Source organism: Eleutherodactylus coqui, chromosome 1 (assembly GCF_035609145.1).
Source record: "Eleutherodactylus coqui strain aEleCoq1 chromosome 1, aEleCoq1.hap1, whole genome shotgun sequence".
NCBI lineage: Eukaryota > Metazoa > Chordata > Amphibia > Anura > Eleutherodactylidae > Eleutherodactylus > Eleutherodactylus coqui.
In genome coordinates this window covers 289,897,949-289,923,038 of record NC_089837.1, presented here as the reverse complement: position 1 = coordinate 289,923,038, position 25,090 = coordinate 289,897,949, and the positions used below count along the sequence as shown (strand labels likewise).

The 25,090-nt window shown below is 45.2% G+C and overlaps 1 protein-coding gene across 1 annotated transcript in view; it reads right to left on the bottom strand.

The window, feature by feature from the left end:
* The window catches only part of SYTL1 (synaptotagmin like 1), a 69,584-nt gene extending 45,376 nt beyond the window's left edge, over positions 1-24,208 (bottom strand). The window contains exons 1-5 of the mRNA XM_066572820.1: positions 24,129-24,208; positions 14,022-14,219; positions 5,947-6,095; positions 5,771-5,870; positions 3,361-3,406 (exon numbers count right to left, since the gene is read on the bottom strand). Of these exons, the coding sequence (XP_066428917.1) occupies positions 3,361-3,406; positions 5,771-5,870; positions 5,947-6,095; positions 14,022-14,140 (414 nt within the window). The 5' untranslated portion in view covers positions 14,141-14,219; positions 24,129-24,208. The remainder of the gene's footprint in view (positions 1-3,360; positions 3,407-5,770; positions 5,871-5,946; positions 6,096-14,021; positions 14,220-24,128) is intronic.
* Between the last annotated feature and the right edge of the window lie 882 nt (positions 24,209-25,090).

Sequence of the window (25,090 nt, the reverse complement as noted above, 5' to 3'; positions counted from 1 at the left end):
ATTGATCATCAGGCCCCCCCATTCATTGTGGATAGTGGAATGGTGTAGACACGCAACTCATAAATAATGGGTTACAATAAGAGCAAACCTTTTCTTTTGTCCCTCTAGCTGCCTTACCATGGGTGCTGACAGACATCAGCCCCGACCTAAAGTCTCCGAAAATGGACCCTGCATGACAAGTTCAGAGTTCTACATTTTCAGACTTATGTTGTCTATGACTCCGAAACCTTGCGCCCTTTCACTATGGCGACAGGCCCAACTTAGTCACTACTTTGTCTCCTTTCCCCCCGGCACCAGATTTTACAGGACACACCCGAGTGCAGAGCCCTATTGTATTGAGCTCTCACTACAATTCCACATCAAAATCTGCATGTACAGTTAGAAATGCAAATTGTGCATTTGTTCTTGGTGTAACTGAATTTATCTTAATGAGCTGAAAGATCGTCAACACGGTGCAGTCTAGTCTGGATTCTAAAAGAATATATTGATGCAAATTGTCATACGCAAATTGAATATGGAACAAAGGCTCTGCAGTGCTATTTATTGGATGATCACTTTCCTATAAATCAATTTTCAAAATCCCATCCACATGCTGTGTAAAAACTGCACAAACTCATGTGGAAATTGACATGCAGTGTGGAATTTAAATCCATAGTATATCAATTTTAGCACCTGATATGCTGCAGAATTTATTTACTCTGAAATGGGGGCGTGAACTCTGCACCAAAATCTGCGCTCAACCCGTTTTGATGCAGACATTCAGCTATGAATCTGCTGCAGAATGTACACTGTGGACAATTCTTGGCAATTCCGTCCTGCGTGAATATGCCCATAAGCTTCTTTCACACACTTTTTGTTGCAGATTTTTTGAGCTTTTAAAAATTGCCATTAAATGAATGCGGCTTTTTTTGTCACAAATTTATGATGTCTCTTCCAGGTGGCTTATTTTCCTATAAAAAAGCATATGAGAAAATGAAAGGATGTAATTTTTTTTTCTTTCTGCTGGATCCACTTCTGGCTTGGGCTTAAAAAACCCTGTGTTTGAAAAGACATAGCTGCAGAAGTGGCTTCCAGAATGGTATGATACTCTCTCCCACTGTTAAATTTAAAGAACTTGTCCAGAATTAGAAAAAAGGGTCTGCTTTTTTCCAGAATCAGTGGCAGACTTGTCCATGGGTTGCATCTGGTTTTGCACCTCAGCTCTGCACACGATATGGCTTTAAATGGGCAGACTAAAATACTGATGATCATTGAGGGTTTTACTCCTAGTACCATCAGCTGTTTAATGCAGCAATTCAGGCGAGCGCTGCAGCCTCTTCATGACATACGGGCACTGGGCTGTGCATTTTAAATTTTCCAGTGTCTGGCAATTGCAGCTCAATCCCATTCATTTGAATGGGACTGAGCTGCACAAAGGCCATGTGACTGATGGAAGTGACCTCACAGGTCAGTGGAGAAGGGGCTGCAGAGTTTGCTCAAATGTTATGGCCTTTTCAAACAGCTGATCGACATGGTGACTAATCTGATACGGAGAACCTATCCAGAGAATACGCTATCAATATTTTAGTCCAAGAAAATCCATATAAACATACAATGGATATAAAAAGTCTACAGACCCTGCTAAAATACCGTGTTTTTGTCATGTTAAAAAATCCAACAAAGATGAATCATTTCAGATTTATTTCCACCATCAATGTGACCCGTTATCTGTACAATTCCATTGAAAAACAAACTCAAATCTTTTTTAGGGGGGAAGATTAAAAATAGCAAAACTAAAATAATATAGTTGCACAGGTGTGAACACCCTTTTATATTTGGGAATGTGGTTGTGTTTAGAATTAGCCAATCATATTTAGGGCTTATTCACACAAGCATATATAATGGCCGCCGTTTTCATGGCTGGACGATATATGCTACCATCTGATGCATTGGATTCCAATGCATCAGATCACACAGGTGTATTCCCGCAGCGTAAAAGCGCCCGGACAGCAAATATAGCGCGAGCAACGTTTACGCTGGGCAGGAAAGATAGTCCTGTAACTATCTTCCCAGCCGGAATACGTCCGCTGCTGCATAGACTCCTATGGGAGCTTAAGACAGCAGCCGGAGAATGGAGATGGGAGGGAGCTTAGCAGCGTGACTGCTAAACTCCCTCCCCCTTCTCTCCTCCTCTCTCCTCCCCTACAGCTGTTTGCAATCAGAGGGGGCGGCGCTAAGCTCCACACCATCCTGTCCCTCCTATTGCTAGCTGCGGACAAGGGGCGGGAGCTTAGCCCCACCCCCGTACTACCCCCTCCCACTGCAAACATCTGGAGGGGAGGAGAGAGGCAAAGAGCCAGCGAGGGGAAGGGAAGGCACTGCGGCCTCAGCGTAAAAATGCCTATGGTCGTGTGAGTGAGCCCTTAAACTCATGATAAATAGTAGTCAGTACATAGCTGTTATTATGTAAAGTGATTTCCCTCATTTAAAGTTCAGCTGTTCTGGTAGAATTTTCATGACATTTTCTTTTTGCATTTTTCAGCAAAAGCCATACAATACATCAAAGGGATCTGATTGTTGAAAGGTATCAGTCAGGAGAAGGGCAACAAAAGGTTTCCAAGGTATTACATATACCCGTGGTGGTGAACCTATGGCACACGTGCCAGTGGGGGCACGCAGAGCCCTTTGTGTTGGTACGCACGCCAAAGGCTGCCCACCATGACAGTAATTATCAGCTGGGGTGCCCCAACGGTAATTACTCAGCGGTGTTGTTAGTGGCGCTGATCCTGGGTGCACACTCTGATGGCAGGGTGTGCACCCGGGATCCTACTCCCCTGAAGTGTCCTCTTTAGTTCCGGAGGAGGAGAGAAGGGAGGAATCATCTGGGTGCACACACGTTCTCCCGCTGCAGCACCTAGAAGAGGAGCAACGGTACTTTGACGACAAGTAGGAGGCAAGTATATAGGTCTCAGGGGGACACTATTACTACAGAGGCCAATATAGGGGACACTATGACTACTAAGGCCACTGTGGGGGGTCACTATTACTACTTTGTATATTCACTGTAAGTCACAGTACACTGTTCAAGTACCTGGGGAATGGGTGGAGTATAATAAAGAGAGACAAAATATCTGAATATCATCTATTTTGGTTGCTTTTACACACTGGAATATTCTACAAGATGCTCTGGAATATTTTACCATCAAAATCTGCACCGAAATCTGCATGTCTAAATGTGGATTTTGATGAGCAATTGCCAGCAAAATTAGGCCATTTGCAAATCCTCATTGCATGTTAGACATGCATATTTAGGTACGGATTTTTCAGGATGATGGAATATTCTGGTGTGTAGGAAATAGTCGGCATCTTCATTACACATACCTGATCTTCATCAGAGGAATCCTGATCTAGAGATACACTGGAAATCCTATGATAGATTACAGAAAAACACAAATGAATTAGTGAAAAAAATGTTGCTGCATTTTGGCTGCTGCATTATTTACCACAGTGATCTGATGGTACATAGTAGTGAACATGATTTCAGAAATCGATTTGAAAATTACACACTTTTTAGGTCATGTTGGTATCCTGTGCAATTTTGCTAATGCTGATGCCATGTGTTAACAAATCTTAAGACTTTAGTGCTATGAAGTCATTTGGTAAAGGGGTTGTAGAAAATTACATATGGTTGCTCTCTTCAAGAAACAGACCCACTCTGGCCATCTGTGCTGCGATACCATATACCATGGACAAAGAGTCACATGACACGGTTTCTGAAAGAAATTTGCTATATATTTTACAAGCTAAATTATAATCTCATACAATCCATTCATTTTTTTCTTATTATGAGGAGACTTCTGAGTCTCTCCCTCTAAAGGAACTAGAATTTATTATAGTAAGAACAAATAATTCTAAAAATGTGCACTAGAGCAAGAAAAATGGCAGTTCTTTATTTTTCCGCATTTACAATATCTCACACAAGGGCCAACATAGAAATCATGGGCCCCAAAGAAAAAGTTAGAAGTGCTCCCTTGCCACACAAATACAAAGATTTGAATAAAGAAGCTAATGGGAATACGTTACCATCTTTATGCTGCAGCAAAAGAGCAGCATCAGGTAGTGACCAGCACGCTGATTGGAGCAATATGTCTGTCTTATGTATCTGTGAAGCAGTTTCTCAGAAACTTACATTTTATCAGTTGCAACACACACAGAGGACTACAGAAGTAGTTCTCGATATTCATGAGCTGCAGGCTACCCCCGCCCACCCTCCAACCACCGATTGACAGCTGTCTCTATGCCCAATAGTAAGCAGACAACTGTCAATCAGCAACTGAAGGATAGGGTAGACAGGTTACACTGCAGCTCATGAATGTCGAGGACTACTTTCTGCAGTCCTTTATAGGTATGCAGCTACTGAAACAATGTACGTTTCTAAAAAACTACTGGACAGACGGATAAATCACTGCAATCAGCAAGCCTGTCACTACCTTATGATGTGCTCACATAGGGCAGCAGAAAGATGGGGACATTCCTTTTATCCAAAGGTGTAACGTGAGGCTTCTGGGCCCCAATGCAAAACCTGTAACCGGGCCCCCAACTATAATGATTTATTCAAACTACTGGGCTCCCTATATGGAGCCCCCTAAGGGTCCTGGGCCCGAGGGCAACCGCATCCCCTATAGTTACGCCAGTGCTTTTACCAGAGTTTTCCATTATTCTATTATTGATGACTTATCATGAGGATGGCTCATCTATAGCTGATTGGTGGGGGGCCTGCCGCTTGGAACCCCCAATGATTAGCTGTTGAAAGAAGCTGTGTTGCTCGAGTGAGTGCTGCAGCCAGTTCACTGCATACCAGGCGCAATGCCGAACATTTTTTAGTACCTGGACCTTGTATAGCAGCTCAGTCTCATATGATTGATCAGTGTTCTAGAAGACACCATAATGCTCAAGCGAGAGCCATGACTTCTTCAAACAGCAGATTGGTGGGGGTTCCAGTCATCAATATTAGAGTATAAGAAAACCCCCTTAAAGAAGAAAAAAGTCAGCAACAAAGTGAGTGACTACACAATCTCACAGTGATGTTCTTCTGCTTATCTGGGCTCTAGTCATCAACAGAAATAAAAACACACAAGATAACATGCCTTACAGAGGAGAATAAATCCACAGTTGTGCAAGAAAGGATGGGTAGAAGTTTACCCAAGCAGTCTCCCTGCCGCTACACATTGAGTAAGATGACCAAAAATATTACATAGAATTATAAAGAACGTCCTTGGTACCCATCCAGAGCCAGTGTGTTTAATTCCAGAACACATATAGCGGTACCACCAACCCGTGAATCACAAAGTTACAGCCACTCTGCTTCAAAGCTGGAGTTGTTCCAAATCCATATGAATGTTAGTACATAGAAACAGTTATGGCAAAAAATAGTGAAGTACATCCCAATTCAAAAATGGGGGGAAAGTCATGGATACGTGGGCCAGAAATGTCAGATAACTCAGCAGGCCAATAAACAGAGCATCTCTATTTATTGGCCATCTAAATCTTCTGACATTTCTGGCTACCAGCATAACAGAAAAGCAATCATAAATGAGATGGTAGGGATGGACGGCATTAAGTAATTAATATCTGATTCTGCAGTGCTGGCTTTGTTCACAACTGATTGGGTGGTTTATTAGGTAAGGCCATTCAACTCCGGGCCCTCCTGCTCCACAGGCCCCATAGCAGTTGTGTGGACTGCCTCGATTTGGAGATACACCATGGATTTCACAGCGCCATCACATTTTACCTTATTACTGTTCTTTTTGTTTCCTCCTCCCCAGAATCCTCACTATCATAATCCCCATTCAATTCTTTGTCATCCTGAGCCCAACTTTGGCTCCATTCGCCTGTCAAAACAAGTTATTACATTTATTAATAGTGAAGTGCTTTTTTTAAAAATTACTAAGAAGATCTATGACCCACCTCTGGTTTTCTTCTTGCGCCTGATTGATGCCCTAACCATGTCAACTCCACCAACTTGACCCCAAGGACGTCTTGCCCTGACATCATTAAACCAGTCCCCAGACAGTCTTTTTAGTGCTCGAGTATCTGAAAGAGATGATCGTAATTTCCTGCAGAAAGGGAGAAAATGTGCAATTACTGTTTTACGGTATCTAAATAAGTGAATATAACATAGTTTAGCTCTGCAGTTATTTAAAAGTATATCTGCACTTTCAGATACCTTTTCAGAATAGGGTGCAGTGTGTGTACATCAGAAATAACACTATTTATGATCATTATATGACTTGTATTGTGCACTTTTCCACTTTTACTAGTTTTCCACTCTGAAGGCTGTATCTCTGATTTTCAGTTTGCTTTCTGCTGGTGGGAGGAGATTGCTGCTATGATGTTTCACATAGACTGCACATGGAGAAAACACCAGACTATGTTCCGTAACTTTCTATTGCAGAACCCAAAAAATAACTACAGCATGGAGGGCACTAAAAAAGTATTGAGCACTGTAGATGTGATTGTAGTAGCTGCTACATCTGTCTTCTTTCTTCCCCCTCCCCTCTCCTCTCCATAGACTTCCACTATTGGGGCAGCATGAGTCATCACCCTCCTCCATTACCTGTGTTCTGTCTCAGTCTCTTTGTAACTAAAGACAAACTTTACTTTCCAACACTAAGTGGACAGCAAATTAGAAAGAAGGAAGGCCCCTAATAGCTAGCACTTCAGAGGCATTTTTCAGCACAAAAACATAATTTTTGTTAAATGTAGTGATTTGCACGTTTACTAGTTATCACATTGGCTATTGTATTGATACCAGTTGTTTCAAAGTGCAAGAGCACAAAAGGAACACAATTGTCATACCACATATCACCTATATGAAAAAGTAACTGCCCTTTAGTTCAGATAACCTATGGTAAAAACAAAGCTCCAAATTCAGGAGCCACAAAACAAAAATGTGCATCCTGAGTATTAAATTAGCATCTTGCTGTGCAAACAATTCAGTAGAATGATCAATTAGCAGAGAGAATGTCCTTTCTAGAATATTTGAAAGACATTCATGTCCTATAAATTCTTTTGGGATGTAAATTGCAATGGTCCCCATCTCTGACCTTAAAAGTTTGTTTTATTCATATATACATCTTGTGACACGAGAATACGATAATGTAAATCATTCTGTTAGACAATTCATTACTTCATTGATCTTAAACTGTTTGTATAAGAAATCTGCACTATGGGGATTACTGGACATATCTTAAAATGTAGTTTTAAACATGTGTCACAGTTTCTACATGAGGTAAATCCTGTATTATTATTGTAGTATTAGGCCAAATGCACACATCCGGGACAGATTGTGCATGCAGGATCCCACATCGGAATCCGACCTGGTGCTCGGCCGGTGACCCATGTAGAAACCTGCAAACCTATCCGGATAATTTCTTGTCTGTGCTGCGGATGTGTCGGTGTTGCGCTGGTGCACATAAGCACTACAGATAATGTTGCGCTCTCGCTAGGCGATGACATGGATTCCGCGGTGCGTCCGCAGTGATGCAGATCGGAAGGCTTCCATTGACTGCAATAGAAGCTGTCCGCATGGAATCTGTGCCGAAAAAGAACATACTGCGATTTTGCCTCTGCAAGTGGAAAATCGCAAGTGATTTTCACTCATGGACAGGAAAAGTGATTTTCTATAGCATGTCTATGGCCAGTATTTGCTTCGGAATCTGGAGGTATAGGCCCGCCCTGGATTCTGCAATGCAAATACGCCCGTTCCGGATTCTGCAATGCAAATACACCCGTGTGCATTGGGCCCTAAGTGTTTTTTTTTTCACCTAATCTTGCTTGAGAAAAGGCCAATATTTCTATACAATTTTCCTGAATGCACCAACTTGTGCAATGTATTGAGTTTAATAATGAGGATCCTAATGTAAGAGGGGTGAGCAGTGCCCTGCCCCCTCTTACTCATGACAGCAGTTCTGCTGCTCCAAAATCCCTGATGGAGCTCCAAAACATGTGTCTCAAATATTAAAGACTACGGAAACCTTTCTGCATGCAAAATCAATACACTAAGTCCCTGCAGAAAAAAATGATGCAGATATCTGTTTCTTGCATTGTGCTTTCATTTTATGCATATAAAGGGAAACTGTTAGCTTCAACGTGCCGTCCAAACTGCAGGCATCCATCACTTCTAAATTTACACAATTCTCAATACCTAAAACACCAGCATTTTTCCTCCTACATCACAATACGATCCCCCTATCGTTTTACAAGAAATCAATAGTACGTCATCTAGTCAGTGCAGCGAGGTCCTGCATCCCGAGACTCTGGCGACAGACCATCCCTCCCACGGTGGCGATGTGGCTCAATGCGACACAGGGGCTGATGGAGATGGAGGACCTTACAGCGTCACTCACAGGATCCCAAGAAAAGTTCACGAAGACTTGGTACTACTGGATGGAGTTTCAGGACTCGGCGGAATACCGAACGCTTCTAAACACAAACAACTAAAGGTCACAGCACTCCCCTTTCCCTACCCCACCCCACTTAACCTCCCCTCTGCGTCTGACCCCCCCATCGTATCCCCTTGTCTCTTTGTGTCCAGTCGCTATATAAGTTTGTGGTTAAATAAGTTAAAGGGGTTGTCCCGCGCCGAAACGGGTTTTTTTTTTTTTCAACCCCCCCCCCCCCCCCCGTTCGGCGCGAGACAACCCCGATGCAGGGACCTAAAGAAAGCTTACCGGAGCGCTTACCTTAATCCCCGCGCTCCGGTGACTTCTATACTTACCGGTGAAGATGGCCGCCGGGAACCTCTTCCTCCGTGGACCGCAGCTCTTCTGTGCGGTCCATTGCCGATTCCAGCCTCCTGATTGGCTGGAATCGGCACGTGACGGGGCGGAGCTACACGGAGCTACACGGAGCCCCATAGAGAACAGGAGAAGACCTGGACTACGCAAGCGCGGCTAATTTGGCCATCGGAGGGCGAAAATTAGTCGGCACCATGGAGACGAGGACGCTAGCAACGGAGCAGGTAAGTATAAAACTTTTTATAACTTCTGTATGGCTCATAATTAATGCACAATGTATATTACAAAGTGCATTATTATGGCCATACAGAAGTGTATAGACCCACTTGCTGCCGCGGGACAACCCCTTTAAGCTCTGTTATCTCACACGTTCAGAACCATGGGAACTTGAAGCAGGTCACGAGTTCCAGCTTGGCCGTCATATTCAAAGAACTGACTTGACCTAAACAACAACCGATTTCAAGGATTCAGGCTAAGAGTATATTGGTTCATAAGACCAAACAATAAGTAGAGTTGGAGAAGAGAATAAAGAGCCTTTTATTGTTTTCCTAAAGTACTGTTAAAAATAGAGATTTACATACTTCTGACAAATGCATATACCTGAAATTGGAAACAGGAATATGGTTAATGGTTAATTGTAATTGAATTGAAAACGAGTAATAAAGAATAAAAAAAAAAGAAAGAAAAATGGATAGCAAAAAACAGACCACAAGAAATACATGCAAATATCTGCACAAAAAGGCGCTCTTGCAGGAAATTCCAATAATATTCACAAGGCTCTCATATGATCCACAACGCTAGTTGCAGTATATCTTATTTTTGTGACCTATTAAATACATTTGCTAGAATATCCCACAGCATTCTCTGTCTATCTCTGGATCATATGAGAGTCTTGTGAATATTATTGGAATTCCCCACAAGACAACCAAGAATATATTTGCACGTATTTCTTTTAATTTTCACAGAAGAATAGTACGGCTATATATTACTACAGAGGGACATAATGGCTATATGTTCCTACAGGAGGGCAGTTTATATTGCTACAGGTAGACATTATAGCTATTTATAGGGGACAATAGGGCTATTTATTACTACAGGGGGACAGTATTGCTATTTATTACTACAGGGGGACAGTATGGCTATTGTGTTTCCACGAAAATAAGCCCTAGCCTGATTTTTCAGGATTTTTGGGAAGGCTTAAAATATATGCCCAGCCCCGAAAATAAGCCCTAGTTACATTACTTTAAAAAATAGAAATACATCACCTAGCAGGCTTGGCCCAGGTCCCTCCCGCTGCTTTCCAGAGCCTTGACACGGGTTTTCGCAGCCCTCGGCCGCGCACACAAGATCACTTACTGGTTACAGGATTCATAAATCACACCTCCACAAAGCGATGCCTGTGATTGGTTCGTCGAGCACTGCATTGATTGGCTGAGCAATGCTTGAAGAACGAATCACAGCCATCACTTCGTGGAGGCGGGATTTTTGAATCACGTAACCAGAAAGCAATATTTTGTGGGCAGCCAAGGACTGCAGGAACCAAGTGAGGGCTCTGGAGAGCAGCAGGAGGGACTTGGACCGAGCCTACTAGGTAAGCAAAATAAGACATCCCCGAAAATAAGCCCTCTTTTGGGTAAAAATTAATATAAGACAGTGTCTTATTTTGAGGGAAACACAGTATTTATTACTACAGGGGGCACTATAGCTCCTTATTTACTCTAGGTGGACAGTGTGCTTTGTTATTTATCACTCAGGGGGCACAGTGTATTACACGGTTATGCAGCATTTAGGGGAATCCATGTGTGGCACTATTAAAAGTTTATTACGGATATGAAAAAGCAAAGAGCCAACAACATTTGTGTTGCAACCTCTGAAGAGTCATGTTGTGTCCAGGACAAGTTGCTTCTCCTGGTGCTCCCAGTCCTGGTTATTTACATTCCTGGTACCACCCCCACTTTTGGGCCCACATTCCCCAGGCCCAACAGGGATGTATCACCCAGCCTGACTGATGAAGGGGTTCGCCCCAAAATGTGTATCAGCTGTTTTTCAATTTATTTAATAAAAGTTGCATATTTTATCTAACTGTCTCGTGACCTTCACTGGAGAGCAGTACCAAGACACCAGTTCTTTAGCCTTCACACATTCTACTCAACCACTGTTGGTGGGTCTATCTGGTTGGCAGCATCTCCATTAATTATTCTCTACACATATATTTTCTCGCAACTCCTCAGGCCGCAGACACTGTTGGGTTTACTCCACCCCTTCTTTTTTCCTTTTCCTCTGCAGTTAGTCACAGGCTGCAGTGGTCAAGTGCCATTTTCCTGGCACCATGGCTCCCAGCATCTGAGCGCTAAAGCCAGCAGAATGGCACCTAACTGCTGCAGCCTTCATTTTGCTTCAGCAGTTAGGTGAGGATGGTAGGGCTGCAGTGCTGGATCATCCTGAAAATGGGTAAGTACCCCTGCTTTTATTGTTCCTTAAAAATTTGGACAGGTATTAGTGTACCTTGACGCCACCAGAAGCTAGGGGTTTGACAGCTGGAATGCCCCTGTCACACACCCAGCTCCCGATAGGGTGAAGGTACCAAGGTCCTAGCTGCACACTGTACCAATTGCTTAATGGCTGTCCGGCATTCTTAGCCTCAAGGCTACTTCGGTTCTTAGGCATACATTATGAGCTGTCAATGCTGGCATGTAACCGCAGTCACATGGCAGCATTAACATGTTATAATGTACGCCGAACCGAAGTAACCGTGAGGCTGCGGGCCAGCCATAAAGCAAACCCGCCTCACTGTTGCATTAGCCGGCAGCAGTTGCTGAGTCTGTGCTGGCTGACGTCCGGTCCCCTGCTCACCCCGATGTTGTTGCTGGGCCTGCATGTGTCGTCCGGCTCCGTCGGGACAGCCTGCTGGCCAGCGCCTCTATGTTCCTTCACAGCCGCTCCCCCGATCAGCGCTCGCAATTAGGTCCGCAGCAGCGAGAGCCGAGCAGCTGGTGCTTGTCAGCTGTGTCGCACCTCTCTGGTTTCTTTTGGCCGGTGCCTTGGTGGTGATCAGCGCTCACCGCTCCTAAGGCACCGGCACTCCGCAGCTGGCCTCACATTTCTTCTGGGTGGTGCCTCAGTGCTGATGAGTGCTTACCGCTCCTAAGGCACTGGGGTTCAGCAGAGGGCCGCCAATGGGGCAGCAGGAGCGGGGAGTAGAGGCCCGCAGACGCTATAGCAAGACGGCCGGGCAAAGCACGGCGGCGCCGAGAACACAGCATCTGCTGCCAGATGAGGAGCAGATACGGAACAGCGGGAGCACCGAGCACTGGGAACGAGTGGGGAGCCAGCGAGCCAGGACACTACAGTTACACTGGCCTGCCAGGACATGTAGGCAAGCCTTATTTTGCAGCCAATCAGCTGCAAGGGGCCTCACCCCCTGTCACTATTGACTCCACCAGGACTTCCTGGTAGCGTCAAGATACACTAATACCATTTGGACAACCTCTTTAATTGGCATTCTGCCGCAGGAAAGTAAACTAAAGGTAGTAGAGAAGTAGTAGACTAGGTAGCCACAATGGTGCTATGCTATATGCACTTGCGCATTATGTGTAAGGTAAGGTACTCACCTTTACACTATCCTATTTCGGGGGCAAACAACAGTTTAAGGCGATAGAATATCGATTTTTGTAAAGAAGAAACGTGTCTTGTGGTCTGGTGACCAGATGTTCTTTCTTTACATTCTGCCCTTTCCTTTGTGTTGGTACAGGATGTAGTTTTGCTCGAGGCACTAATGAACTTATAAACAAGTTCTAGAAACTTTTGGAAAGTGTGAGGCGACTCTTTGTCACCAATAAGGTTTGCTCCAAACAAAACGACTCTCAGAAAAAGTGGGGTCTTCGGCCCCTTTTACACATGCGTTTGTTAATGGCGTTAGACGCAGGCTCCGAACGCTTGCATCTAACGCAATGGCTGTGGGCAGTGCTTTCTAAATGAAAGCATTTCCACATGTAGAAGGAGGGCTGTGCTGAATGCACGAAGGTCACGTTCAGAAAAGGAGATGCGACATGTCGTGCGCTCAGCGTCTAACGTGAACACAGTGCCCATAGAAAAGATAGGAGACCCATCTAACGCAATTACAATTGCGTTCGGGGCACTGCGTTCGTGTTACCAGGCCCTGCATTATTTACACATTGCCATGGAGACCGTTGGTCCCTCAGTGGCAACTTGAAAAAATGCAAGGCACACAGCTCCACAAACACACACACACAGATCATGCTCACATCCCGTCAGGTCCAGCGTCCATCTTCTGGCTTCCTTGTAGCTGGCAGGACCTTGTTTCAGTGTGTTTACCTCCAATCATCTTTCTGCTGGTCAAGCTGGTGAAATGATGTCGGCTCAAAGGAGCATTTTGGAGGGAGAGCATGCGAGCAAATTAATATTTCTTGGCTCATTAGATAACGATTATTGGGGCCAATGATAAAAAACTTCTTTTCCTATACCTAATTTTAATTATATGTCATCTGTAATTTTTTATTTTCATTTGTAACTTTAATATATTTTCATGTTATTAATAGTTCTAAGTTATTAATAAATTCAACAGTTTAAAGTTTTAAAAGAAAACTATAATTTTTTTTGTTGATTGTGTTGCTTTATTAACCCTAGACCGGTTTTATTTTTATACAGCATTTTAAAAAGTCGATATATCGAAATATCGATAGTTTTCCACTGATATTTTACAATAATTATGAGCCTTATGTGGCGCAGAGTGTAAGCTCTCGCCTATGACCTGAAGGTTGCAAGTTCGATCCCTGTGTGAGTTAGGTAGCCATCTCAAGGTTGACTCAGCCTTCCATCCTTCCGAGGTTGGTAAAATGAGAACCCAGCTTGGTGGGGGGTAATAAGTAATTATTACCTGAAAGCGCTGCGGAATAAGTTGGCGCTATACAAATACCAAGATTTCGTTATTTTAATAATCGGTTGCTTGTTCAGCGATATTTTTGTGTCGCTGTCCCAACCTTACTCTACAGTGCAGCATTCTGAATAGTCCCATAGAACCACAACGTGAACGTTCTATACAGAGGCTACTGACCTCCTGGATTCGAGTGACAACCTTATCAATTCAAGTGTGATTGCATCTGCATAGAAGTATGTTGTGAAAATAATAGATACAGATTGTAAACAAAACTGCACATATAGAAAAGCAAGTTATTAGTCTAAATAGTGGAAATTTTCATTTTTCCAAATTTCTTAATCACTTACTGTACTCGTTGTTCATCCTTCTCCTTTAGCTGTGTGTCGCGCTCCAGTACCTGAGTTATCACTCTTTGCTCCTCTCCTGTCAAGAAACTAAGATCCAGAAGGTCCACACTGTCATCCATTCTTTGCCCACATTGGTCACACAAGTGAATCACACCTGCTTAAGGACCATTGGTAGTATGATGTATACCTACTTGGCACCTAGAAAAGCACATAAGGATGAGGACATCTTGAAAGATACGTGAGACATAGAGCAATAAAAAATAAATTAAAAACTCAGTGACAGAGCAAACGACACACTCTCTGTGGGGGAGTACTCTAGTTGCAGCTGCTTGGCGGTGCATCTACAGGATGTATGGTTAATACAAATACCACAAACCTTCACTAAGGAAGTAATGAATTATGGACAGGCAAGAGAAAGGTTACAGAAAAATAATTTGAGGCACCAATAAAACCATTTGTGAACCAAACATCTTATATAAAGCTTGGACTGCCAAGGATGTCTTTTCTATGATTTATTGGTGTACTCTACACAAGTTTATTGAAGAACTTTGCCTCACAGTGGGGATTCAAGGTTCCTTATGCCCCTTTTAGACCAGCCGATTCTTGTTTGAACGAATGAACGAGTGATGTCACTGCTAACTCAATTGCACTCGTTCAGCTTACCGTATATACCGGCGTATAAGGCGACGGGGCGTATAAGACGACCCCCCAACTGTCACCTTATACGCCGGTATACAGTGGAGAAAAAAAAAAATGCATTACTCACCTCCCCCGGCGTTCTGTCGCGCTCCGGCAGGATGTCGCTCGCTCCGGCAGGCTGTCGCTCGCTCCTCGTCCCCGGCGCAGCATGGCAGCATAGCTTTCTGAATGCGGGGCTTGAAATCCCCGCTTCCAGAAAGCTAATACACACGCCGGCAGCCATGACATCATTGAATGGCTGTGATTGGCTAAAGCACACGTGGCTTCAGCCAATCACACTATTCAATGACATCATTGAATGGGTGTGATTGCTAACACGTGCGCCTTCAGCCAATCACAGCCATTCAATGCTGTCATGGCTGCCGGCGTGTGTATTAGCTTTCTGGAAGCGGGGATTTCAAGCCCCGCATTCAGAAAGCTATGCTGCCATGCTGCGCCGGGGACGAGGAGCGAGCGACAGCCTGCCGGAGCGAGCGACATCCTGCCGGAGCGCGACAGAACGCCGTGGGAGGTGAGTAATAATTTTTTTTTTTTTACACTTTTTTTTTTGTATTACCGGCGCATAAGACGACCCCCGACTGCAGAGCAGATTTTTCGGGGTTCAAAAGTCGTCTTATACGCCGGTATATACGGTATTTAGATCATCAATGACAAATATTCACTTCTCATTCAGTGTTTCAATTAGGCCTTGTGCAAATCAGAAATATGGAAAATTAGGCCTTGTTCACAAGAGTGCTGGTTCAGTGCAGTGTAGGCGCGAGAAAAGATTGCGGCTATACTGTACCAAAGATCGCGTGAACGGGTGATTTCCAGCTATTTTAATTAGCTGTGAAATTACCCGTTCACACGATCCGAGGTGCGTGCTGCGTGCTTTCCAGCTCCTATAGGAGTCTATGGAAAGCACGCACCACGGACCTTAGATTGCAGTTGCATGCCCTATCTTTGTTAGCTGCAAGTATTCAGCGCGTCTAAAATTCCTTAATCTGAACGGTTCTATAGGAAACCATTGGTTCTAATAGAAGCGCTTTCTTTGCACACCTCTAATGCACTAAAACAGCACTCATGTGAACGAGGCCTTCCTATCATGTTTCCCTGAAAATAAGACCCTGTCTTATATTAATTTTTGCCCCAAAAGAGGCACAGGGTCTTATTGTCGAGGGGTGTCTTATACTCACCTAGCAGGTGGCTTTCGGGTCCCTCGCACTGGTCTCTGGCACTGAGGCAGGCTTCTGTGTAGTCCTCAATGCTGAAGGAGCTTCTCTTGCTGGTAACGGGCCTTGAATACCCCGCCTCCAGCAAGCGAGTGCTCTGATTGGTTCATGAGCACTTCCTTAGCCAATCAAAGACGGCGCTCGATGAACCAATGACAGCGATTTATTGAATGGCATCATTGAATGTCTGTGATTGCTTCATCGAGCAGCAGCTCTGATTGGCTGAAGAAGTGTTCATGAACTAATCAGAGCACTTGCTTGCTGGAGGCTGGGTATTCAAGGCCCGTTACCAGCAATAGATGCTCCTTCAGCTTTGAGAACTACACAGAAGCCTGCTGCAGCGCTGGAGACCAGCTCGAGGGACTCCAACAGCACCTGCTAGTGTAGCTAAGGCTTACTTTCGTGAGAAAGCTTATATTTTCGGCCGCCCCCGAAAATCAGGGTTCGGCTTATTATTGGGGTAGGTCTTATTTTCAGGGAAACGCGGTATGTGAAACACTGAGCGGGGAGTGTTTAAACGCAACGAGAAATGAATGAGCAAACACTGATTTTTAGTTCTGCTGAAACTAAAAAGTGAACAATTTTTGTTTGTCTTTCAGTCATTGGCTCGCACTTAAACCAACCTTTTGTTCACTTTCGCTCATTTCAATGATTTTTTGAAACGCACCTTTAGGCCTTAGTCAGACGGGCGTTTGTAGCCGCGATTTGCGCATGCGCATGCGTCCGGCGATTTTATAAAACCATTGCTTTGCAATGGTATCGGACACATGAGCGCTTTTTATGCACTCGTCCGATAAATTATAGAACAGAAATCGCAGATCGCACCTATCTGCGATCTGCGATTCCTGTTCTCTTCTCTATATGCGCTCAATGGGGCCGGCGTCAGCAGCGCCGACCCCATTGAGAACATATAGAAGACAAATCATTCTTCTCTGCCACAGCTGTAACAGCTGTGACAGAGAAGAACGATGTTTGCCCATTGAATTCAATGGAGCCGGCAATACAGCCGCTCCATTGAAAGAAATGGGCTGCCGGCGTGCGCGGGGTGAATTGTCGGGAAGGGCTTAAATATATAAGCCCTTCCCTGCAATTCATCCTAAAATGTGTTAAAATAAAAAAAAAATTGTATACTCACCTTTCCGCTGCAGCCGGAGTCCAGCCGTGGCCGCTGTCAGTTCTCCTGAACTGCTTCTCGGCACTATTCAGCCGGCGGGGCTTTAAAATCCCCGCCTGCTGAATGATCTGCCTCTGATTGGTCACAGCCCTGACCAATCAGAGGCAGGTTTCACTCACACACCCATTCATGAATTCAGTGGGTGGGCGACCTCAAATGGAGCTGGCTCTATTGCTGTCTCCATTGAATGCAATGCGCTGGACAGCTCCGGCCCGTTTCTAATGAAACGCGGCTAGGAGCAGATTTTCGGGTGATTTGCGGGCGACTTGCGCGCACCGGTCACGCGATTTGCGGATGCGCATCCGTCATGCGATCCGCAAATCGCGTGAAAAAACGCCCGTGTGACTAAGGCCTTAGACTGTCACTTTAAAAAGTAACATCTACAAAAGTTACATTAATAGGCACGATCAGGCTGACCATCATATGCCCCCTGAATTGGAGTATAGGGAGTGCACACAACTTTTGGCTGGCAGCTGGTTACAGCCCTGACTGCCCACAGATCTTGAAGAATCAGCTCTTACAAACTTGCAAGTTTGAACTGCTTTGTCTCCATGGATGGTAGTGATGCAACTGCCTTGTAGGAATAAAGCACTAGAAAAACACGTTTCTCACAGCGGTGCAATTCTTTTTTTTTAACTCAAAATCGCAACGCATCGCTTCTGTGAAATTGCAATCCTCCCACATGTTAGGATTGCAAGTGTTTCCCATTGACTTCAATGGGAAACATCACATCGCATTCACATGTGCATCAAAGGGCATGCAAGTATAATGCAATGTCTTTCCAAGTCCCATTGTAAACAATGGAAACATGCTGTGATTTTTTTTTCTTGGAGCATCGCTAAAATGAATAAAAATCCATTTAAAAGACTAGATTTCATATTAATGCGAGCTTTGTGCGCATCGCACAAAACTTGTGTGAGAATATTGTTTATGTGCATAAATGCCCCCAACGTAATAGTGACGTCCATAGCGGCCTCCCTTCCCACACTCACAGTTATGGTGTACTCTCCTCCTGCGCCTGCGCTTCTGCCGCCACTGTCCTCTGTCCTGGCGCTCCCTGCCTCGGCGCTGTCCTCTATGCGGGGGCTGCTAGCCAGGCCCTGCGCTGCCTGTGCCTCCGCCCCCAGCTAATCAGAAGCTGGGGGCGTGAATCAGGTGTATTATGTCGCCACCCCTTACTTCTCGTGGCAAAATAATCACCAGTACGAGGGCATATTAACTTTTTTCACATCACTTCTGCCCTATTCAGTAATTCCAGCAACCCACTGAATAGGGCAGAAGTGTTGTGGAAAACGTGCGTACCGAGGAGACGTTGGGGGAGGAGGATCCCGGCTGCACACTGACATCGCTGTGTGCGCCGGGATCGGTGCTGCTAGCAGCGCAGCTGAGTGAATGCCGGCAGGAGAGCCGCAGCGCCTGTTGGTATTCACAAGTGGTGAGCAGCCAATGGCAGCGCGTGCCAGTAGGGAGGGCTCTGCGTGCCGCCTCTGGCACGCGTGCCATAGGTTTGCCACCACTGCTATAGGGGATGCAGTTGCAAACAGGCCCAGGAGCCTTAGGGGGCCCATAAGGCCTCTCTTCTCCATATAGGGAGTCCAGTACTATGAAAAATGCTTCAAGTTACGCCTCTGCGTTAAGGGGTTAAGAGAAGTTGGGCACCCAAAAAGATAATCTTTTGCACCCAGGCCCATGAGCCTTTAGCTACACCCCTGCCTTAACCCCTTCCCATCTCAGGACGTATGTTTATCTCCTGGCTGGGAAGGGGTTTCCACAAATGGATGCTTAGGAGCTGAACCCTGAGACATCGGCAGCATGAGCCGCCTGTGATTGAAAGATGGCTTCCTGCAGCAATAGTGGGAATCGGTGAGAACACCGAATCCTGCTGTTAACCCCTTGCACGTCAAAATCAATGTTGATCGTGGCATGCAAAGGGTTCACAGAGCGAGGGCGCTCCATCTATGACGTCATCGGCCCTCCGCAATGTAATCGCAATGGGTTTCCATGGCAACAGGACACCAGTCAAAAACGTTTGGTTCTGCCATGGCCTGTATTCACTATGAATAGTGATAATGCATTATCAGAGTGACCATATTATCAAAGGATCACAAATTCAAGTCCCCTGCAGGGACATAAAAAAAAATAAAAATGTTAAAAAATAACTGTAACAAATAGTAATAGAAACACGCTTTTTATCCTGCAAAGTAAATGCTATAAAAATTGTTTCAGAAAACGCAACCAAAATGCCTTTTTTTTAGCTTACTTCAACTCCCCCCCAAAAAGCAAAGTGATTAATAAAACCATATATAGACCTCAAAATAGTACCATTAAAAATTACAGCTCGTTATACAAAGAATCAATTTTTTCAAAAAGTCAATAAAAAATCAAACAGTTATGGGGCCTGAAAAATTTTTTTTTTTAAATATATAATTTTGATATTGTCGTAATAAACCAATCTGCAGAAAAAAATGTAATTTATGCTGCATGATTAACGCAGCATAAAAAATGGTACCAATAAAAACTACAGCCCGCTACGTAAAAACAATCCCTCATATGGCAATGGGGGCTTTGCTTCTCACTCCACTTTATACCTGGTTAATTTCCATAATCCGGAGGACATATCACTTTTATGGTTAGATCTGATATTACTAGGTTCCCCTAGTGCAGTGGTGGCGAACCTATGGCACACGTGCCAGAGGCGGCACGCAGAGCCCTCGCTGCTGGCATGCGCCGCCATTGGCCGCTCACCACTAGTGAATGCCAGCAGGGGCCGCGGCTCCCCGGTATTCTTGTATTGTGTCGCCACCAGAAGTTAGGGGTTGCAACATAATACAGGGGTTTTACATGTTGTAACGTCCCCAGCTTCTGGAAGGCTGGGGGCGTGTGTGGCCTTACCAGCGGAAGCATCGGCGGCGAAGGAATCGGCAGCAAAGGGGGCGGCGAAGCAGCAGCGGCGGACCGAGGCAGAGAGATCAGTGGCAGCAGCAGTGACGCCAGAGGGAGCACCGCCGGCAGCAGGATACGGAGCGCAGCCAGCTTGAGCACAGCCACAGTCAGCGGAGGCTGGAGGGAGCTGCAGCAGCTGGAGAGCAGGGCATGGAAAGGCTGCAGCACAGACTGTGGGGCCGCTGGCGGGTGTCACTAGTACCCGAGGGGCCGCTGGGGGGTGTCACTGGTACCCGGGGGGCTGCTGGGAGGGTGTCATTGGTACCCGGGGGACTGCTGGGGGGGTGTCACTAACACTCGGGGGGCCGCTGGGGGGGGTGTCACTAGTACCCGGGGGGCCGCTAAGGGGGTGTCACTGGTGCCTGGGGGCAGCTGGGGGGTGTCACTGGTACCTGGGGGGCAGCTGGGTAGGGGGTGTCACTGGTACCCAGGGGCAGCTGGGGGGTGTCACTGGTACCCGGGGAGCTGCTAGGGGAGGTGTCACTGGTACATGGGGGGGTGTCACTGGTATGCAGGGGGGCGCTGTGGTCTGTCAATGGTACGCGGGGGGCTGCTGTGGTCTGTCACTGGTACGCGGGGGGCCACTGTGGTTTGTCACTGGTACGCGGGGGGGGGGGCGCTGGAGGGTATCACTGGTATGCTGGGGGCCCCTGGGGGGTGTCACTATTACGCTGGGGGCCGCTATGGGGTGTGTCACTATTACGCTCAGTGCCGCTGTGCGGTGTCACTATTACCACTGGGGTATGTTTACATGTGGCGGAAATGGGCAGGGCTGTTTTAAAATAGACCAGGTGCAGATTTTGACTGCTTTTTGGATGCAGAAATGCTGCAGAATTATCCACAGAAATTTCCGCTGAGGACATTCTGCAGCATTTCCGCATCTAAAAAGCAGTCCAAATCCGCACGCTGTATATTTTGAAACAGCCCTGTTCTTTTTATAACGACTGAGGTAAAATCATACGTTGTGATAAGCCCCGCCCCCTGACGTGTTGGCACTTTGCAATAAATAAGTAGGCTTTGGGTTGCAGTTTGGGCACTCGGTCTCTAAAAGGTTCGCCATCAACGCCCTAGTGTAATCTTTTCCCTACAGTATTTTAAGGCCTTTTGATGTCATTATATGCATGAACACTTTCATTTAGGCCCCATGGCACTGTAATGGGACTCACTCTTTATATGAGTATATGCACATTTTGGCAAATTTTATACTCATTTTGACTATGGTGTAATATTAAAATATTTATACAATTGTTTTATTGATGATTTCATATATTTGATATCGGTATGTTGATTAATATATTCCTCCTACATTATATGGCATCCATTTTGTATACACATTGCCGTCTTATCATAGACTGTTAAGTGCTGTGATTAGTCCTACAGTAATGTTGTGAGTCTTGTTGTTTTTTCTCATTTCTAATAGATTTAAATAATGTGTTTGGTTTGTCTTCAATAAATGTTGTTTATTATAATTTTTGGGTGTGCAAAAAAGATGCTAAATAGTAATTTGTGGTGCAAATCCTATTTCACTTGTAGGGAGATGACTTACAATACCAGGCACAGCCCATATACAAGAGCTATGCTTTTTCTGGAAGCAAAGCATGCCATTTTTTCTAATTCTAAACTACCCCTTTAGCCCATTTAGTGGCACGCCAGGAAAATCTCCGGGGCTTGCTGCACTGAAATGTGCTAAAGACTACCTAAAACTGCCACTGAAGGGGTTAAAGGGGTATTCCAGTAAGATAAAGTCAGCCCTTATCTACAACTAAACGATTGTGGGCATCTGTCCGCTGTGACCAGAGGCGTAACTTAAAGCTCCTGGGCCCCAATGCAAAACCTGGAACGGGGGCCCCAACTATAATGCTTTATTCATATTAATGGGCTCCCTATATGGAGAAGAGAGGCCTTATGGGCCCTCCAAGGCTCCTGGGCCCGGGTGCAACCGCACCCCCTGCATCCTCTATAGTTACACCCCTGGCTGTGACCCTCACTGATAGCCCGAAAGGGGGTCCTGTGTCCCCCTGAGAGACTGGCATTTGAATGCAGCAGCAGCACACATACTATTCATATCAATGGGATTGCTGGAAATCATCAAGAGCTTCAATTTGGATATCTATGGTGCACCCTTTGAAATAAGTGGAGCAGTGGCTGAGCTTTCGTGCTGCCATTCCTTCATTTGTCAGTCTCAAAAGGGGGGGCAAGGGACCCCACTTCTAGCGATTGGTGGGGGAGCCAGCGGTTGAAATAGCATTGTTACTGAAATATTTCTTTAAATTACATATAGCTAAATTTTCAAATGCATAGTAAATGCCTTTTAAAAGGGAAAGGGCATATTGTTTGATTCTGGACTATTTATCTGCCAGAATAAATCAAATTATTAGAGGTTTCAGAAATGTGAGAAATCAAATTCTGTATGAATCATTTAACCCTTTCCAATACAATTTGTATCCCGGTTTTCCTAGGGGGCTTACTGTTTCTGCCATTATACAACGACGCTATATGCTGGCTAAGGCCAGTACTGCATGAGGTGGCACGTTGGATAGGCTCCGACAGCAGAGAGGCTGGCAATATGCAGTAAGAAAACCCCGACGGACGTCTTCCAACATCGGAGCTGTACAGCCTTAAATCAGATGTCAGACAGTGGATTGGAAAGGGTTAATACTACACATTTACTAGTCTATAAGGATATATCGAGAACTATTCTGTGTTCTCTGCTCCTGTGTGGGCTACTACCAATAACATATTATCATTTTAACTACATTGGGTTCATTTCTTAGGCTGGGTTCACACGGGGCGGATTCTCAACTAAAATCTCGCGGTTTGGCCCCAGCGAAAAACAGCGAGATTTCCGCCGGGAGAACCGCTGCTTCAAAACCCTTGGCGGAAGAAAACAAAATGAACATGCTGCGGCCGGCAAATCCACGCCGCAGCGGCGGCTTCTGCCGGCTTTGCCGCAGCAGATTTTCCGTCCCGTGTGGACGAGGTTTCTGAGAAATCTCATCCACATGGCTGGCTAATCCCGGGATTAGTGGTCGCATGCGGATTTGCCGCGGCGAAATTCCGGACGGAATTTCTGCGGCAAATCCGCCCCGTGTGAACCCAGCCTAAGGCCGCCTGCAGACGAGCGGAAATCCCGCCGCGGGATTTCCGCCGCTGAAAGTCTGCATAGGAGTGCATTACAATACGCACTCCTATGCAGACGGCCGCGGTTTGGCCGCGCGAAATCTCGCGCGGCAAACAAACCGCGGCATGTTCTAATTTTGTGCGGAGCACGCACTCACCTGGCCGCCGGCTCCGGTCTGCGCATGCGCCGGCTGCGCGGCAGCCGGCACATCAAAGAGCCGGGGCCGCCAGGCGCGGGTGAGTACGCGCTCGCCCCTGCAGGCTCTGGGGTCGGATCGCGCGGCGAGATTTCTCGCTGCCGGATCCGACCCGCTCGTCTGCAGGCGGCCTAAGGGTTTGGTCAACTGTATTCCTACTGTCCTTAATTGTTATTCTTCTAGTTTAAATATTGAATAAAGGAAGCAACTGTAAATAAAACGTGTTTGGTCTATTAGTGACCGCCAGGAAGAACCGTGCACTCACTGAAGATACAGTGACAGCGACACTGACAATATGTTTGCACTACAGGTACATAGGGAACGGACACCCCCACCACCCTTAGCTTATTTGTGTTTCATAGCAGCAGCAATGGAACTCCCTCCCCTTTTCAGCATGTCACATAAACGGGAAAAGGGATCCCTAAATCTGTCAGTACCACGCACACATACAAGGAGTTGCCTCAGTTTGTCTTAGATATACAGGTGAGTCTTTTAGCCATAGGCAATATAAAATGTCCTTTTCCGTATGTTACTATTAATCTTACAAGACAAAGGCTTGTGACATAAGAAAGAGTTGAAAACTGAACAAGAGAAGAATAAGACTATAACCACATATGGAATTCTCTTAAAAAGACTCCACTAATAACCTAATCATACACTGGTCAACTTGGCCTACTTGAGTATCTGATACTAAACTCTCCTTCCTTCACAAATCTCTTGTGAAATACTATTTTTCTTAATAAACTCCTTGATTGTGGCTTACCTGTGTGTGTGGGCACAGATCCTGTCCAGGTGTACAAGCAACTTGTGTGGAGCGTAGGTATGTGTGTGCATACAGTATGCATAGCACTGAGTCACTGCAGAACACTCCACCCCCTAGACAGGCACACCTCTTTCTAGGGTATACATAAAACAAATACAAAATGCTATTAACTTTGTAAGCCCTGACAGAGTTCCCAGGAGCTCCAGGTGTCCAGTTACAGTCAACTATTTCTATGTTGTTCTTTGAGGTTCCAGAATGTGAAGGAGTTTCTGATTCATAAAGCTATCCACATTATTAGTATATAGTTGTGTTTACAAAAAAAAAATTAAGATTTATAATGTTTGAATGTAGCCAGTTTTCACCAAGAAATTCAGTCTACATATTTAATTTTATATGGTCTCATCGGACTTATTAAGTGATGCAATATTTGGTGCAGAGTGGTGTTCAGTCCACAATATCATTAAATACTACAGTGTATGAAGACAATCCCTTGTTCAACGTGATCCCCCTACTCTAGGTAGAATCAGATTGAATGCAACCTTTTTCTGTCTTTACACCCTGGAAAAGTCATCTGGATCTGACTGATGGAACTCAAACAGATCCCTGTAGCCCTCCAAGCCATGACATTCTCCCTGTCTATGTGGATACATTGCTTCTACTTGTCTGACCTCCGATTCCATATTCCCAGACAGCTCTCTTCTGGAGATCCCAAGCTTCCTCTTTGCTCTTTTACAAGAGTTGTAGCCTTTTGGCTGGCAAATAGGGCTTTGTCCTCATTAAGATGTTGATTTTGCTGCTATGATGTTCAAACTTGCACGTGATTCTACCTCCAATTGCATACCACCTCTATTTCCCGAAATTTTGTGCTGTTTTCTAAAATGACTTTTAAATAGGTTTCTCCCCACCTGCCTCTTACACCCATTCTTATATATTGTACTAGATTTGGGCTTTTGCTTCCAAGA